The sequence below is a fragment of the Anser brachyrhynchus genome (assembly GCF_964034855.1).
Source record: "Anser brachyrhynchus genome assembly, chromosome: 2".
Lineage (NCBI taxonomy): Eukaryota > Metazoa > Chordata > Aves > Anseriformes > Anatidae > Anser > Anser brachyrhynchus.
Genome location: NC_137695.1, coordinates 37572123 through 37591179, shown reverse-complemented (window position 1 = coordinate 37591179; position 19057 = coordinate 37572123). Strand labels below are relative to the sequence as shown.

The following is a 19057-nucleotide window of genomic DNA, read 5'->3' as shown; positions in this document are numbered from 1 at the left end:
ATACTGTCTCTCCACATCTCCTGTTTGCAGTGGAGACCTGTGTGTAGGAATGATGTCACATGAATTATTGTAATCGATATTTTCCGTTCAAGGGTAGACCAGGTCCCCCGGGTGTCCCTGGGATGCCAGGACCAGTAGGATGGCCTGGACCTGTGGGACCAAAGGTAAGACTAAAATTCAAACAGGATGATTACTAAACATAATGATCTGAACACACGAGTTGCTCACGAAGTCTCTAAACCACTGTCTGCTGGAGGCTGGGGAGCTGCAGCAGTGCAGGGACACTCCGTGCTTGCCCTGTTCCTTTCACTGCTCTGCCAAGACCTGCCCAGTCTAGGGTTGGAACACCACACCTTCAGCCTAGCCCCACGTAGTCAATCTGATCTTGATTAAAATATGCCACAGGTAAATTGAAAGTCAAGTCTAATGAAGACTCATTGATAACCACTGGTGCCTCACAGCCACACGAATCAGTGTTTCAAAACTGGTCATCATCCCCATGGCTGTTCTTGATGATCTCTTTGCCCGAGTGTGTACCTGACAGCATAAAGGGGAATACCAGGCTGCATTCAGAGGAAAGGGATTACAAACCATGTGGATTGCTGATCTGTTCTATGAAGCTCACTGCCATACAGACAAACATTCATTACTGTGAATTTTCATAGCCAACAGCAGAAGAAATGGCAGGACACGTCTTCCTACTGCAGAGTGGTTGCTTCATCTGCATTTATTATAAAAAAGCTGCATGACAGTCCTTTTCTGACTACTACCTTACACAAAATGTACACAGCTCTTCACAGGAGCCATAGAATACAAATTTTCTGCTGGGGCATTTGAGATAGAAAATCTGTTTTTATTCAATCCAGTATGTATCAGACAGAAGGATGACATATTATGTTTCATTTGAAACTGTGTTTCCTAGTGAATCTTCGACTCTTCTTTCACTCCATAAGGGTTGCTGCCCTATCTCAAAGGACATTATGCCTTAGGTTTTGCTACTGCAAAAATGAGTAGATTACTTCTGAATTCAAGCCATATGTGGGAAGGAAGCCCTTAAGCTCTTTACAGCTGTGTCAGATGAGGAACATTACATTATTTGGGAATGTAGGCTAAGAACTGTGTGCTTTTTTTGTCCGTGAACTAAAAAGGAGCCCATGTTCACTTTGAACTGGGAGATGGGAAAGGGTGTCTCCCCAGAAGCACCGTATGCTGTGATTTCATGCAGCAGGAGCAGTGAGAGCAGAAGGAAGATCCAGCTACCTTGTTCCCTCACGTTCTAAGTACTGAGAGCAGAGCAGTCAGAAAACTCATTCACTTCACCTTTTCTTTAAGTCCTATCTTCATTTATGAAAACTTTCTAATTTTGATTTTACCTCCTCCTCATTTATTGTTCTTTTCACTGCACTCCTAGAAGTATACCTCACATTCAGTAATCATATTTTTTCAATATACTTCTACTGCATGTCCTACTTCCTGTTTAATGTCCATTCTCCTACTTTTATTGTGTCCTCTGATAAATCTCTCCTCTGTTCTTCTGATGTGTTACTACTTTCATCCCTTCCAGTCACCATAAATTTCTGTTTCCTACCTGAAGGCTCCAGCTGAATTGAGGACAGTAGATGGCTGTGCTCACTACCATAGGCTGTGTCTCTCTTTCCTTTCTCTTCTGATCTCTGATCTTCCCAGACTCCTGTTAGTCATCTTCATTATAGTCATTCATAGCATCTTCTTTTTGCTGTGGATCTCCAGTAAGCTGTTTTTTGTTTGTTTGTTTGTTTTAATTCTCATCCCTTCTATGTGCCTTCTATTTCTTTAGTTGGGTCTCCTTTCTTGTCTTTTTCTGAGACACAGTCTTGGTCCAATCGTTATTTCTCCTACTTTGTTTCTTCAAGTCTTTTCTGAACTTCTGTTGAGGCAGCAGCCAATGTGAAAATCCTCTGCAATACTTGGACAGTGAAAGCCAAAGGAGAATGAGAGCCAAATGTGTTTTGCTGGTAGGGCTGCTGCATATCTTCAGGGACTACTCTGTATTTCCCCTTAGATATAATTAGCTGACAGCAGACAGAGAGGATGTTGTAAAGTCTTTACATGATTTATTGTCTCCAAACCACTGTAAAGCCCATAATATCTCAGAACAATGATAAAAGTAATCAGTATGTCTCTCCAAGCCATAAAGTCTTGCAGCAAAATACCCTTCTTTTCTCTATCTCAGTGGAAGCAATGTTAGGAAGAGACAATGCAACTTCAGGTAGAAAAAGGATGTACTTCAGCTGCTAATCACTTGCATGTCCTTTAATGACATCTGCCAAAACTGAAGCACAAATTACACACCCAAGGAAATGCAAATAGAAGAATAACATCACGTATGATGATTCAGAACACAATTGCAGTATAGACCTTTGACTACAATGCTACAGCAAGGTCAAGCTTGTCTCGTGTATTTGACACAAAGCCCCAAATACTGAACTATCAGACATTCAGATATGACCTCATCAGAGAGCCACAATCAATAACTCTCTTTATTGACCCCTTTAGGGTGAAAAGGGAGATTTGGGTGTGATGGGATTGCCAGGTACAAGAGGACCAATGGGCTCCAAGGTTTGTTAACCAAACACTGCATTTTTCAGACATTGGTTTCTAATGCTCTGCTGACAGCTGCTTCCCTCATGAGTTTGCCAGAAAGCATTTATCAAGATATATGTTTTCTAATATAGCTGAAGAAATACGTTCTCCTTCAAGAAAGGCTATGGCGCTTGGTTGGGCTTGGCTGTGTTTTTGGCTTTTCATAAAATGCTTTGGTGTAAATTACTGTAATGCAAAAAAATATTTTAAGAGCAAAGATCATACCTAATTGTATTCCACTAGAAAACCGGAGTTCTTAAATATACTCTCAGCATTAACTCACATTCGCAATGCTTTCCACCCACCCCATAAAACTGGAGATCATTTATGTCCTCACCTTAAACTATGCATATACATTAATAGTTGGATAGTCAGACCAATTTGGTCTGAATGGTCTATTATCTGCATATCATTTTCTATAGCACAGCTTCTGCATTTAAAAAAATTATGCCACAGCCTTTTAAGGATCTTGATACAAATTAGGTAATTAGGTTACTCAAATAAAGCGCTGCAAAAAAGAGCTGGACACAGTTATTTTCTATATTTTTCTTCAAGAGAAACTCAGCTTTATAGTAATTTTCCCTTAGAAGATGACTTAAATATAATCTAAGGATATTCCACAGGGGGAAAGAAGAGACTGATTATTGCTAAAATTAATGTAGATTATTAATTGTGGAGTCTAAGATTTTATTCACTTTCAGTTACTTTTAATTCACCTTGCTTTGATTTTAAAAACAATATCAAACTTGCTGGCTTTACCTGGCTTTTTCACATTGGCTTTTGGGCTGATTTGTCTTGCCTTTAATTCTTATTTCATAATTCTGTTTCAGTGCACTTTTAGGAGCTATAAATATTAATTTGCATTTACAAGTCAATGAAATTAATTACTTGTGCTTCATTCTTTTTCTTTACTTAAAAGTCTGCAAGATATGAACTTGCTTCTTTGGTCATCTTGAAAGTGAGAAGCATTAAAATATCTGTCATTCCCTTTAGGGTTTTCCAGGAACTAGAGGAGAAAAGGTCAGTGTAACAATAGAATAATATATGATTTAGCAATTGGAAATAGTTAAGTAAAAATAGTAACTGTAAAAATGTGGTCAAATTTTGACGGACTGAAGTCTGAAGGTCCCATTACGAAATTAAAACATGCATTGAGAAGGAGTACTGTCTTGTGGCTTGGGTCGGGATGCTGAAGAAGTGAGTTTTATACCCCATTTTCTTGTGAACACATTACTACAGTGAACTCCACTACCATTTCCCCATCTGTAGCATGGGTATAACAATCCTTAATTGTTGGTTGGTTTATTTAGGCTATATATTCTTTGGCACAGAGACAGTTTTTACAGTAAGACCATACAGTGGAGCCTGAATTTGGATGAAGTCAATTGGGTAAAAAGTCAAGTCTGGAAGTATACAACCAAGAAAGCCCATATTTAAAGTAATTATCTGGGAAGCATAAGTGCCTTTTTCTACAAGCCTTATACTGAAATCTATTATAATATTAATGAAAGTAATAAGGAAACATTTTAGGGTATCTACCATATAACTTTCTACTTAATATTACTATATTCTGCGCCACTACAAATAATGTCTTATGTAGGAGAAATATTTTTTGCTTTCTCATGAAATTGTAGTAATTAAGCTTTTGCCTTCCCAGGGATCCAGAGGTGACAGAGGTGACAAAGGAGTTAAAGGAGACCAGGTACTTTTCCAGATGACTGTGAGTTTTAGCTGAATAAGCACATAAAGACAGATGTATTTCTGATAGTTGAATAAACGGGGGTAGTATGGAGGAAGGGAGCATGGAGGCATGATCCTGGGGGGGCAAGGAGGCAGTGGCCCAATGCGATGTGGACCTCTGTGTCCATGTGCCCTACCAGTCCTGGCGTGTACCCGTGTGATGAGACACTCTTGACTTGTGCAGACCAGAATCATGACAGCTTGCCAAAATGCTTTTAGCTGGTGACATTATATTGCTTGAAGAAAAACAGAACAAAACAAAGCAAAAGAAAACAAGTGAGATTTGTGGTTTGGGAGGTCTTTTGACTCAGAAAGGGAAAGTAAACCGTTTTTGAAGTAGATGGAAAAGTAGCATTCCCAAAGACAGGCTTTAAACATTGTCCAGGTAGCAGGGTGGCCTGTGGACAGAAGCACAACTGGTGTGTTTTTGCTTGAGAGTAGGCAGGCTGCAGAGGATCAGACAGAGGAATAGTGCTACAGTACAAGGGCCTTTACAGAACAGCCTTGCTTGTAATTCTCCACTTACTGTGTCACCTGCAGTGCTGAATCACAGTATTTTTTTTTTTTCTGGTATCACTACATGTCACTGTTCTTTCTTCCTTAAAGGCTTAAATTGGTGCTGCTTTGTCAAAGATCACTCCAATTATTTTGACACTTTTTCTCCTTTTACTTTGCAGGGAGAAGTAGGCTCTCCTGGGATGCTGGGACAGAAAGTAAGTGGGCATGATGTATTGGGGAATTGCAATAAGTGCTGGCATAGGGTCAACAAATTAGGGATGTCCTGGAAAGCATAAGGCATTGAAAGTTATGCTTGATTCAATGACCAACATTTTTGGATGTGATCAAATTATTTTTTTTCCTGTTATTGTTGTTGTTCTCTTTTACCTTAGGAGAAAACCCTGAAATTTAGCTGCATGTTTGTCTTTTTTTTTTCCTCTCTCTCTCTTTTTCCTTTTTTTTTTTTTTCCCAGAACATAGTCATAATCCTTATGACTAATCTAGGTGTAGTCATAATCTTTCTTCTATTAACATTTTCATAACTCTTGATTATAGATTTGTGGCTGGCCTAATTGTTTGTTTGGGCTTTACTTTTCACTTGGAGCTAATAAACATTTCCTTCCTGACACTCTAAATCAAAATAGCAGTGCTACAAATAGCAGTGGAAATCCTGACCAGTGTTGGTATCATCATTCTGTACTTGAAAAACAAGCACAATTCAGATGTTATTTTATTGAAAGAAATCCGAAAGAAGGATAACTTTATGACATCATTGCATCTTATCTCTAAGATTAGGATAAATAAAGATTGAAGGAATCCACCATTTTTTCTCTTGGTGGAGACTTTTATTATGTATGCATCTTAACAGCAAAGCACGATATTGTCAAAATGGTCAGAGAGCTTTGCTAGGCTGTCCATTTGGCTTCCTCTTTAGCAAAGGATTTTTCAGGGAAAAATGGGTAAATTATAAGAAATATTTCTGGCTTTACCCGTGTTTTAAAATATATTTTTTGAAATTGTGAATTTTCAAGAAAAATACAGTGCCAGCATTATCTAGAGGAATTGTATAAGGCATGTATAACCATTGCTCTGCCTATGTCCTGCTTCTTTCCCTCCACACCCACCAAGGGAGAGATGGGCCCCAAGGGACAATCTGGAGCACCGGGACACAGAGGACCTATAGGAAGACCTGGAAAACGAGGCAAACAAGTAGGACCATGGTGTTTCCTCTTCCTGTGATTCCTGGCATCTGTGTGGTCATGGCGTATGGCTACGGGGTCCGTTCTGTGGTGGTGCCTTGTGCTTGGTCCCACTCTCAGGGGACAGAAGCACTGCAGCACCTCACGTGCATGCCTGGGCCTTATCTGCAGCACTCAAATCCCTTGCTGTGCAGCATGGCTGAAGTAACATATTCCCTGGATAGATAACTCGTTGAGTATAACCTCAGCTGACCTTGAACCCTGCCTTTGAATCCTAAACAACACAAAGGCATGTTCCGAATCCCACCTGATGACTGGAGAGTTGGTGTGAGGCTGGGAGAAACACTGTGTGTACTGGCAGTAGCCAGCATGTGGCTGGTGTGTGGTCTGTCACGACGAAAATCGCTGGTCTATGCACCCAGACCTCAGTCCTGTAATACACCTCCAGCTTCTAGCACAAGCAGTAGGGTGCACCCAGTGTGTGGCCAGGTCCTGAGCCTGCGGCTGGGCCCACCTGGAGGATGCTTTCTGTCCATGAGGTCCCGTTTGGTTCAGTCAGGCTTTGACCAGGACCAAGTGTGGTGGTACAGAATCAGAGTAATGAAACACCCTCTTGGTTTCTCCCTTTCCCTCTGTTAATACTTACACAAGATTGATTTGTTAGACTAAGATATTTATATGACACTTCTCACCATAGTACAGCATGCCAGGGACAGATTCTTCTTCTCTAAGAGAGGTCCGGAAGACACATAGTAACCTCAAGGGTGGTAATCTTCTGTGGAAGCTGCTCAGGAATGGGGTGGTGGCAAACGCTCCTTATTCTGGGCTCAAAATAATTATGTTGACAGAACTGATTTTTGTTCAGACTTTCAGATGAATTGTAAGGACCGGAAATTTTGTGTAAATGTGATCCTGATTCCTCCAATACAGCATTGTCCAAGGAGGCAGCAGTGTTAATGTAGTTACCTATTCAAGTGACCAAATGAATCTCTTTAATTGCATCTTTCCTTGTGCATTTATTTTAAGCAATGATATTGTGAGGGCAAGGGGACAGTAGACACAAAGTCAGCCCGATAAGAACAGTCCCATTGGTTTGCTACCTGCAATGCTTATTTCTGTCCTCTGGCAGGGAAGGGAACAAGCTCCTGCTACATCAGTGTTTGTTTTAACATACATCTGCTCAGATACAGAAGTCTGTAGATGCAGAGGTTAATAGGATCAGCTGAAAGCATTTTATTTGCAGCCTGGTTATGCCCAGCATGACAAAAAGAGACACAAGCCTGCTTCGCTGTTGCTCTAATGCTGTCAAGCTAATATCTGAAGTGAAAGAATACCCAGTGTGGGTAAAAATTCAAAATTGGGTGTTGGGAGGGAATAACAAGTCACCAAATAAGGAAGATATGTGCAATGTAAGTCTGCTAGATGACCCAGAAGACATGTCTTTTTTGTCCTTGATTTGATAGGTTTTAATAGCTGATGTGGGCTGTGCTCTCTTGCTTTTTTTTTTTTTTTTATATATACTCTGCTCATCTGTCCTGCCAAAGGGGATGTGCACAGAATATCTTTCTGTAGTGTAAGGTGAAGAGGAGATGCAGTGCCTGCAGATCAACAGGGACACAGTGCAGTGTCCCTTTTTTTTCTGAAAGGACTTTATACTTCATCTTAGACATTTTGGTGCATTACAGAGTGTCTGAATCAAAAAGTGGTCACATAAGAAATCATAGTTTAGGGCATCAGTCAGTGGGACTGAAAGAACTATAGTCTGGCCCTATATTAGGATTTCCTGGCCCAAGGCTTGGTACACAAATGCCTTTCTGTTGCCCTGAAAGCAATTTCAGCATTGATCTTCTGCACGAACAAATGGGTTTCTCTTTCTGTAATTGGTGAACTATCTATTTATTTTCTCCTTTTTTAATCATTTGAAAAGAAAACCTTGAAAATGGCATTTTAAAGCTGTGTGGGTCTGGCTGCTGCCTTTAAGTGCTGTAATTACCTTGCTGTTTGTTCAGCTGAGAGAGTAGTTTCCATCAGCATGGAGCCATTTCCTGTCTCTTGATCCAGCTGACATCCCCGATGAAAGCAGCTAAATTAGGAAGGTGTCATTTCCACTTCCATTTTGAGATACGTCTTGATTATCCCCTTGACTTCTTCAACTCTGCTTTGCCTCTGGGGCAAGCTTTTCCTAAAAGGTGGCCAGGAGGTGGGAGTCACAAGTCACACCCTCAGCATCCCCAAACCCCGACACAACTTCCAAAGCTTTGTGACTTGGGAATTGACCCCCAAGGAGCAAGTTTTGGGTTTCAGTCGTGGAGGAGGAATGACTTAAGGGACGTTACTTGGAAAAGAAGGAGATGACTATAAATATCATCCCTGCGAAAAGCTTTTCTGAATGCCGTAGGCACATATGAAAGGAAACAAGGCAAAGACATTTAATATCACCTCTGCAATTAATTAATCTGCCTGTGCTAAGCAAGAGAGCATTAAGCAAACATTCCTCCAAACAGAAGACACAAGTCAGGTAGTTTTCAGGCAGTACATGTCAGACGGGTGCTGGATTTCCTCTGCCAGATCCTTATCGTGTGGGGAACGAGATTTGCTGCAGACTTCTTCACGGGTTGCAAAATCTTGGTCTGCTGGTTTTGTGCATTCATGTTGTGTAACATAAGAAGTAATTAGCGATCAGCATTGCTGACACTCACATAAATCCTGGAATATTTTGATGGCACAGAGCTTATCTAATAGGATTAAACAAAGTAAATATTCAATTAGTTCTTTATGGGCCATAAAAACAGACAAACAAAAAGCTTCAGTTGTTGAAATGGTGCAAGTGACATTCAAACATATTCATGGGGTATGGCACATTATATAACAACAAATTATTTTATATATAACTATGTATGCTTCATTAATCTGAAATTAGACATGCAATTGCCCATCATCTGCCCATGAATGCACATTAACATCGATTTACACCATCTTGAAGGAATTCATCTCATTGGCATTAAAAGAATGGAAATGAGGCACATATCATTTTTGTTCTGCTAAACAATGTCTGTTGCTACCTAAAAATTGAATCAGATATTTCAACTTTAAGCTATGCACTATGCTTCTGAAATATAAATCTGAGAAATACAAGCCTCAGAGTATATGAGTAGGACAATAAATATAGTTATTTTTAATAAGTGTCATCATATTAAATTCAGGACCAAAAATAGGAAGGTGTTGAACAGTTCTAGGGCAAAACTTTCAACCCCCTAAAGATATGGCTACACAAACAAGCTCCCCTGAGGCAGATTAGGGCTAATTTTACAGAATATTAGCTATTGTATGGTAACTGTATGTAAACTCCTCTTCCATAGGTAATTGTACAGCACTTTGACTGAGCGATAAGGCACCAGAACATCATTTGTCAGCATACAGCAGCGCAGTTGGCTACTAGCTTGCACTCTGTAAAACCAAGCCCTTGCTTGTCTTGCAATGCTTTGTTGGCACTGGTATATCCACGGTGAAAGTTAACGTGATACAAGAGTTGAGGCTCTAAATTACTTGTAAAAATGGTGCGGGTCCCAAAGTAATCAGTGTTCTTCTGAAAATCTGCACCTCATCACGGAGAAATGTCACTGTGGAAACCCTTGATGACTCCGTATTGAATTTTCTCTTTCTGGAGGCAAAATGAATCAATTTCTTTCTGTCAGCCCTGTAAACTCAGGCGAAGATCCAGAAGTCAGAGCTGCTTTCTAAGGATTTCCAGGATCACTTATTTCTGCGCCGCCAGCCCTTTCTCTCTGAGCTGTACTGACTCCTAGGGAACTACTAGGGATAAAAAGGCATCCTTGAAGGATAGCCCCTGAATGACTGAAGTCGGAACAGGGTGATTCCCAACTCTACACAGAGCAATCTGCTGGTTCTGTTCACTCTCACAAGCTGAAGTCCTGCCTGGACCCACTTTTCTGTCTGCACGCAGAAAGGGACAGCCTCTCTCTTTCCTGGGGAAGTGGCTATGGAGTTCATGCTGCATGCTCCTATTGGCAAATGTCTTGGCTTTCTTGAAAGGCAATCCAGTGCTGGCTGGGGGATCTTGTGTGTTATTAACAGCTTAGCAAATAAATGTCTCCTCTTTCCTAGGGACAAAAGGGAGACATTGGACCTGTGGGTATCATGGGCCCACCTGGAAGGCCTGGTCCTTCTGGCCAGCCAGGCCCCCCTGGACCTTCAGGATCAGGTAAGCAGGGATCAGGTCATCTGAAGCAGTGTGCATCCTCCCCAGCCCCTCCTGACTCAGCACCTATGTCTATATAGCTCCATTACAAAGAATGGTGCAGAGCTTTGTTTGATTTTCCGCCAAGAATAAGGAGAAGATTTCTCCTGAAGTCATGTCAAACCTTCTTTATCTATTACAAGGACTTTATATCTTACTTTAAAGCCTACATAATAACTTTTGATGTCTCAAATAAAAGCAAAAACATGGCCCATGTGGTTCCTCTGGGACTTTGGCAGATGGGGATGATGAAAAGCTATCTGGCAGCCTTGGAAAGACTAGTTAATCTCCATCATCAAAGGTCTGCTGCTTCTCCAGATACCCTGGCTTACAGTGAAGGATTGTGATCTCTAATCAGCCAGGACATGCTTACTCTGTGCAGCTCTGTAAAAGGAAAACAGATGAAACTTAAAAGAAGGATCAGGATAGGAGTTAGAGGGGGAAAAGGGTGATAAAAAAATCTCTCTTTTTAATAAGTGCTGTAGATCTATGCTGTCTGCATTTGAGTGTGTTGTGGAAATCATGAGGAAAGCTGGTGACTGATAGTTGTACAGCTTCAAAACTATGTGTTCACATGACCTCTGGGCAGCTTGCTTTCTCTTGTGAGACCAAGCGTAGCCGTGAAGGATGGATACATGACCTGTGATGTTCGGTGAGAATGTTTCAGGTATGGTTTTCCCAACCTGGATACATGCTGAAGAGAAAAGCAAACTCAGTTGGAAACTGCCGCTGTCTCAAATGGACAACAGCTGTTTGTACTGCAGCCCTTCAATGTCCTCTTTCTTTTTCCTTTTCCTTTTTCTTTCCTTGCTCACATCAGTGGGCAGGAAGTCTCTTCCTAGTGGTAATATGGAAATGGTACATCTGTGAAGCTGGGGGCTGCTTTGAAATCTACCCATATCTCATGTCTCCTGTTATGAAACATCTTTATCCTGAGTAAATTAGCTGGAAGTTTTCAGAGGGCAGAATTTTCACCATGACAGCGGGAAGGCAGCCAGGATCCTGAGATTACTTTTTAAAGGATTTATTCCACCCACAGAAATTTTATGTATCAGGCTTGCTCATCTTTTTCCTGCAGAATATAAATTCTTATCCTAAATGACCTTCCTGTAATGATGTCACTGCTTGCAGTATGAACATGTTGGCTCAAAGTCTAATTCTGCAGAGTACTGCATCCTTGCCAAAGTTTGAAAGTCAAAAAGCATTAGGTTTTAAAGTATTTATTTGTAGCACTCCTGTCTTTATAGTTGGGTTTTCCTGTACGGAAACCTCTGAAACAGCAATGCTCAAGTGGTTGTGCAAATGCACAATTCCCATGTGTTCTGGATGTCTACAGAGACTGACTCTATGTAGGTCTTCCTAAACCCACTGCATACGTGTTCTGGAGTGACCTCTGTATGCATCATGACCTGAATTTCTGGAATTTCAACCAGGCTGACTCTTATCTGAAAATCCTAAGAAAATGGCCATTCTGGCCATGGTTAAAAAGTGATCTGAAAGAAAATGACTGTGGTACAAACTCAGGTCTTTTTCCTGAAGTGCTGGAACTGGTGGTTCTGGTAATCACGTCCCTCAGGTCCCAGTGGAGTTGGTGGGAGGTGTGTGTATCTCTAAACTTATGTAAATGTATATATTTACCCAACCCATACTTTTTCCACTGAGGCTGTGTTTGTGTTTTGTATGTTAACTTAATAACAGGGCAATCAGGTATTTTACTTTCTAGGGCAATTCGCAATAGGACCAAAAGGGGAAAGAGGACTTCCAGGACCTCCAGGGAGATGTCTCTGCAGATCCCCACAGAATATGAATAATCCACCATATGAGGAATCTGTGTTTGGACACAGTTATCCAAAAGTCCCTGCGGTAAGCAGATTTTCTGGGAGAGGATGTGAATGATCTTATGTACTTTTATTACAAGAAGTGCTGTATTCACTAATAATTTGTATTTAGCGACATATGTAGGCAATGTGTTACCTCCAGTATCCGAAACCTCTGAGATCCAGTCTGTGGAAAAGAATTTGGTCTCATAACTATTCTGAAGGTTGTATGATTGAGGTGCTGAAATGCAGCTGTTACAAACCACCAATAATATGGCACATTTTTATAAACCTTTCTCTGATCATGAGGAAGCTCTCTTCCACCTTACTATGCACACATAATCTGTTATTTTTGTTTCAGTCAGTTGAAATATGTTTCAAATTGGTTGGTGAAGGAAGCATCTACTTCTTGTTTATTTTTTATATCTTCTTCTGCAAAGACAGTGATTTCAGAGTTGAATATTGGAGTCAAACATTTCGCACATACAACAGAACGTTCTCCCAAAACACAAACCCTCTACATTGAGCCAAAAATGGAGTCAGACTTCTGAGCTGCTGGCTGTGAACGTGCACTTTTCATAGCTAATTTCAATTGCTAGCCTTCTTGAAAGCATTTTTATGAGCAAATTGGACAAAGTACTTTAAAGAGCAAGACCTAGCAATTTTTCATCTTTGATTTCTTAGGTCTTTGTAAATACTATTTCTGTACTTCTCCTTCAGCTGGGCCCTGCCTTGCTGTTCTGTGCATTGTATCACTTACTTAATCGGCAATGAAAACGCTACCTTTTACTGCCGCTTTGTACTAGCTTAGCCCTGCCACTCAAGGGACTGGATATTGTCTGGTGTCTGGTGGTCTCTGAATGACAACACGCGGTGATTAGCTTTGTTAACTTTCCCATCTGTCACATTTTTAGAAAGCTGTTAATGTGTGAGAAAGGGATGTGCTCACCACACTGCTCATTAAACTGGGTCATTGAGCTCAATCTTCTGCATGAGTGTGCTGCAAGTCTTCTCAGCTGCTTGCACATCCCTGGTGCATTACAAAAAAGGCCTGTTACTTTTAAAACTCAATGGTGACAGAAGAAAGTGCATGAAATAAAGGTGCATATTGCATCATGCTGTGGGCTATTGCAAAAAAATTATCACGTATTTCATGGAGAACTCGTAGGATAAAGTGTAAGGCTCACAATATTCTGTGTAGGTCTTACCACCCTCCTTCCCCCCCAGGCACTGTTTAATATTAGGTCTTAAAAGATGGCAATGAGAGTGTAGTTACATCAAATATAGGTAACCTACACCGTTGATATGAACCCTCATTTGATGACGATCAAGTGCCATTTCTGTTCTCAGAAAGGAGGGATGGCGAGGAGGCAAGCCTCGTCCTGCTGAGGAATGCTCCCCGCTTGCCTGCCCATTTGTTTTACTCCCTTGACTGGCAGGGAGCTTAATATTGCTATTATTTATTCTGTTCAGATCCCCACGAGGCAGCTTAGAAATCAGCCTTGTGCCACTTGAAGGCTGTTGTCAGGGTTGCTATAGCTGCACTTGGTTGGGAAAGATCCAGAGAAGGTGCTCCAGGGCTCCAGCCCTGCTCCATCCCCTGCGGCGTGTCCCGAGCACAGCCACCCGCTCGCCCGTCAGCGGGGACCCTGCCAGGGCCTCCAGAGGAGGGGAGGAAACAAAGCGCTGCTTTTCTGTCCCTGGCTGTGATTCATCCCAGTTTTTAAATCCTTTACAATTTCAAAGACCAGTATCTGTAAGAGGGATTTTCAGAGGGCACAGATCTGCTATTGATTTTGAGAGAAATTACAGCTCTGGCGCTGGGACTTCAGCTCCCGAACAGCCACAGAACCAGCTCTTTGCTGGCTTTCTGTTTCTTTGCTTTCTTTCATTCTGGCTGAAGGCATTTTTATTCAGTGCTTCTTTAATGAAATTGGCCTTTGTCAGGGGCTATGGGAATATGCTGCTATGTAAAAATTTCAGGGTAATTTGTTTTAAAAAGAGCCAATTCCGATTATGCTGGTGGGAATCAGGCTCTGACCTAAATCCATTTTCCTCAGAAGCATTCCATTTGCTTTTTCTTAATTTAAAAATAGTTTGAATCTTACTAAAATTAATTTGATTAAGCTGCCGAAGGAAGAGATTATTTCGTAATGCCCCGTACAATTTTGGTGAATGAGACATTACAAAAAAATTGGGAGAAGCTTGTTCTAATTCTCTCTATTTTGTACTGATTTTTTTCTGTTTAATTGAAGACTTGAATTTAGACTAAAGTCTATGCATGTGAAGAAACATGAATTTCAATGCCAGTTAAGTCTAAACGAAGTACAAAGTAGCAACAGATAAGTGAAGGCTGCATTGAGCAATGAATTATTTATTTTGTAAACATAAACATGCCTAAAAATTATAGACAAACCCACAAAGACCACTTATGCCCATATGGATTTTGCAGTTGTTCCAGCATCTAACCACTGGAGCATCTGAAATTGTTCTCAGCAGTGATTGTGGTCCTTATCTGTGGGTGTGCATTTTGAAATAGGGGTCGCTGGAGCCTTAGCTGGGTACTCAGGAGAGACCATTAACTTTTGAAGACTAGAGTTTCTCACCAATTGCAAAGTAATATTTTTATGTGTGTAAATTCTCACCCAAGGCTGGCATGCCATTCTGTTTCAGAAAACAAACAAAATTTCTGGCAATTCTTTATATATTTGCAGATACATAACTCAGTTTGCAGAACTGGATTCCATGACAATTCAAAATACTTCTTGAGAGAGTTACCAACCACCTCTTTTTCTGTACCCCAGATTTTTGTGGTGAATAATCAAGAAGAATTGGACCGGTTAAACACCGAAAATGCCTTAGCTTTTAGAAGAGATCAGAGATCTTTGTATTTCAAGGATACCTTTGGATGGCTCCCAATCCAGGTGAAAATATGACTGTGGTTTTGGAAAACTTGTGAGCATATGTTTCACTTTTAAATACAGCAGATAATTCTGAACTTAAGGTATCATACAGAATCAATCAAGTGAAGGAAAAATTAATTCTTGAGCACTGTTACAATTGTACCTAATTCTGCGGGTTTTGTTCACAGGAGTCTTAGTTACTGAGACGTTAACTCATCAGTGGTTCAGGTTTTGCTAACCTCCCTGTGAACCAACTGGTGAACTGAATTTGGGGAATTTCGTTAGTAAAGAACAGTTTTGATTTAACACAAAATAACAAAAAACTCATCAGGGAGCAGAGTTGTGGGAAAACACAACCCCTGCAAATCAAACCATGTATTTCCTTACTGCTTCAGGGAGCTAAACTAAGTCTCACTGAAATCAGCAGTATGATCCTTATTGTTTCAACTGGATTTTGAATCAGATTCCGTATAAACCGTGTGACCCATCAAAGAGCGGGATATGGAAACCTGTTTGCAGGCCCCACCTCCCACAGACTGTCACCTCAGTTTGTGAGCCAGCCTGCTGGTAGTCCTGCACAGTAACTGTGGTGTGTTTTTTTGACCAGCTCAGCCCTTTCTACCCCGTGGATTACCGCTTCGGGGACAGCGGTACCTGTGGAGATGGGATCATCCAGGATGGGGAAGAGTGTGACGATGGCAATGCGGTTGTGACAGATGACTGCATAAGTAAGTCACGGCACGTCGAGAGCAGCCTCTTTCTACCATGGAAGGTGCAGTAGTCATTTCCGCAGGATGACAGGCACAATGGCCATGGCACCAAAATTGAGATCTTTCATGCATGCAGATGCCACACACAAGCACAATACAGAAGTGATCCCAAGTGCTTCTAATTGAGACCCGGTCTAGTGGGAGGTGTCCCTGCCCATGGCGGGGGGATTGGAACTAGGTGATCTTAAGGCCCCTTCCAGCCCAAACCAGTGTGCTATTTGTCTTTCTACGTGTTTTTTAGGACAGCTGTTCAGTTTTCTATGGATGCTAGATTAATAACAGGCCATATCCTGGTTCTAGTAAAACCACTTTTTTTTTTTATCCACCCACATAGGGAAGGCAGTCCACCGCCTTCACTGTTAGCTTTACAAAACATTTGATTCCTGTCTACTCAATCTTCCTCTTGCTTTGCTCGTTGTGGGTAGTAAAAGCAAAGAGCACAGAAGATCACACAGCATAAACCTGGCATGCAAGCAGCTATCACAGCCTTCACATCCACCTTTCAGTTACCTTGTTTTCACCACTTAGCTCCTTCCCCACGACATAGATGTATAAATAAATGTCCCTCTAAGCTTGCCTGACTACAGAGCAATCCAGTGAGAGTGAGCTCTCCAGGCTCTAAGCATGAGAAAATTATCCAATTAGAATTTGCAATCAACCATCGGGAACAAACATGCAGGAAAAATAGTGCTCATTAGTTCTAGTGCCTGTGAGATTGCATGTTGTGCATCTGGAAGTCCATCATAATGCTCTGTGCTATACACCGGGCAGAGCTTCAGGTCCACAGAGGCCTTGCAGTACATGAACTTCAGACACTGATGTGACCTAAAGAGGTTTAATTGAATTATAGAATCATAGAATTATTAAGGTTTGAAAATACCTTCGAGATCATCAAACCCGACCATTAACCTGACCTGCTGAGTCCCACCGCTAAACCACGTCCCTTAGTGCCACAAATTACTTGAATATGACCAATTGTCATCCTTATGATCTTGCGACTGTATCAAAAGAGGTCAACCAATGGTAAGTGGATTTGATTGTAAATAGGCTTGTTGTTTTTAGAAGCATTAATCTCTAACAAACAGGTCTTCATTGCAATCAATTAATCATTTCCATTTGTAAATGACCCACTTTAAATTGTGTAAACTCCCTGTTTTTGAATGTCCCTTTAATCTATTGCTTAATAGTGTCTCTGAGGAGATATCAAAGGGATTTTAGCTAAATGAATTTGTTCCCAATTTATACTCAGGAAGTTGAAGACATCAAAAGCAAAGTCCAATTGTTAAAATACAGCCCACAGATTACCACAGCCTACATTTTGGTCAAGCGCTCCACAAAATGCCTTGGTTTATGCTTTACCCTTAAAAATCTAGTTCCACTTGCCTCTCTCTCCAAGATACTTTATATATTAAGTTTTATTAAGGTACTTCTTTCACAATTTTTCACTAGGATGTCGCCGTGCTTACTGTGGAGATGGCTACAGACATGAGGGGGTTGAAGACTGTGATGGGAAGGATTTTGGATATTTGACATGTAAAACGTATCTCCCTGGGTATGTACGAATGATCTGCACTTTGGTTTGTTATTTTTGCTTCACCTTCAACATTAAAAGAGAAAAGGACTACCCACATAAACCTTGTTCCAGTGGGACAGTGGTGGAGAGAAAGTGGTGGAGAAAGACCTTATCTGATTATTTCTGCACATTATTGATTTTAAGGTCTGAATCTCATTTCTCAGTCTCACATGTTTCCTACTGTACAAAGTGCATGATCATGTGGGCATATGTTTACCCATTGCTAGTAAAGATTTCCTCTCTTGGTGACATTCTCATTGCATTAATACCCATAACGTGCCCAGAGTAGGATAGACCATGATGAAGAGGTGATTGCACTGAAGGGAAGAAAAAAAAGAAAACAAAACAACAAACCACGGCCTCCAAACAAAATCCTGGACTTTTAGTGAGTGCTCTAGGGCTAGCTTCAGAATCTACCATTCATTTATCAGCCTTTCCAAAGACCAGAACATTCGTTGACTTTGCAGCAGTTGCAAAGACATACATCTGCTTAGCAATGTCCTTCATTTCAAACATCTGCTTATTGTTGACTTGCCTTCTCTGCCTTTGTTTAAACAGCTTCCTCTGGTCAGCATTTCGCCTCCTATTTAACTGTCAGGTATTGTTACTGGATAACAGGAAACATTTAATTTGCAAATGAAATTATGTGCAGAGCCCTCATCATTCATGGAAGAATAATGTGCTAATTGACAGGAGTAAGAACCCACAGGACATCTTTGTAAGTCAAGTGCTGTGCTAATCCTTCCACTGCAATTGTTGGAGCACTCCTGGTGTAAGAGATTACTAGAACTGAGACTAGCAAACCTGACAGCCTGAAACATTTTAAAGAGCTCCCATCTGCAGACAGCGTGAAGCTACTCTCCCATGAAAGCTATTCCATCTTAAGAGTCTTAAGTTTGCTGCCAAAAACAGAGTCCCGCAGAAGCTTGAGAAATTTTTATAAATTCTATTTTCCGTGTATAATCAAGTTGTGAAGAGCAACTGAGATCCTTTATCTTTGTGTGTGCAGCCTGCAGATTATCTGCTAAATCAAAGAAAAAGCCGTGACTCATCAGGAAAGTGGGACGAGTAAGTGAGCTTGGCACTGCACTGGGAGTTTCGCCCCACAGCACCCTCTTCTCCAAGAGCTCTGCTGCAACTGATTTTCCCATTTTCTACTCTTTCCAGCTCTCAAATTCCTCCTCATATTTCACACACATTCACTTCAGATTTTTTTTTGTTGTTTTTCTGAGAATGTGGGTTATCCAAGGACGCATTTTTAAGGACCTGTTCTACAGCTAGTGAATTATCTGATGGGTGGGTTATTCACCTGGACATATGGTAGCAATAAAAACTCTGCAAAATTATTTTGTTTTATTATTATTATTTTTTTAATCAACACCTCTGGTCAGGTCTTCAGTTGGTAGAATCATTGCAGCTCAGTATAAGTCAGTAGAAAAGAAAAAAAAAAAACACAACTATTTTCCCTTATTTTGCAAGGGCCCTTTGTAAAGACCTCTTTTTAAATTGAAGGTGGGCATCTGTCACTATCATTATTTCAAGTGCATGAAAAATAAATTAAAGGAAACGCAGGCACAGTCATGCCTGCTGGAACTAATGGAAGTAACTAGAAAAACACTTAACTCAGATCCTCAGATATTTGGTTACACAGTTCGCGTGGGTGAGTGCCAAGGCCTA

The 19057-nt window shown here is 40.9% G+C and overlaps 1 protein-coding gene across 9 annotated transcripts in view; it reads left to right on the top strand.

Moving 5' to 3' along the window:
• The window catches only part of COLQ (collagen like tail subunit of asymmetric acetylcholinesterase), a 49978-nt gene that overhangs the window by 20331 nt on the left and 10590 nt on the right, over nucleotides 1–19057 (top strand). Inside the window, exons 6-17 of one of the 9 annotated variants that reach the window (XR_013946429.1) lie at nucleotides 93–164; nucleotides 2536–2598; nucleotides 3616–3642; nucleotides 4280–4324; nucleotides 5040–5075; nucleotides 5989–6069; nucleotides 10185–10281; nucleotides 12041–12180; nucleotides 14849–15058; nucleotides 15645–15765; nucleotides 17257–17359; nucleotides 17939–18448. Coding sequence is in view for 6 of the 9 variants with exons in the window: in XM_080579661.1 (XP_080435787.1) it covers nucleotides 93–164; nucleotides 2536–2598; nucleotides 3616–3642; nucleotides 4280–4324; nucleotides 5040–5075; nucleotides 5989–6069; nucleotides 10185–10281; nucleotides 12041–12180; nucleotides 14849–15058; nucleotides 15645–15765; nucleotides 17257–17669 (1305 nt within the window). In the remaining 3 variants the exon portion in view is untranslated. The other 8 variants (XR_013946430.1, XR_013946431.1, XM_080579664.1 and 5 more) reach the window with 8 other exon arrangements.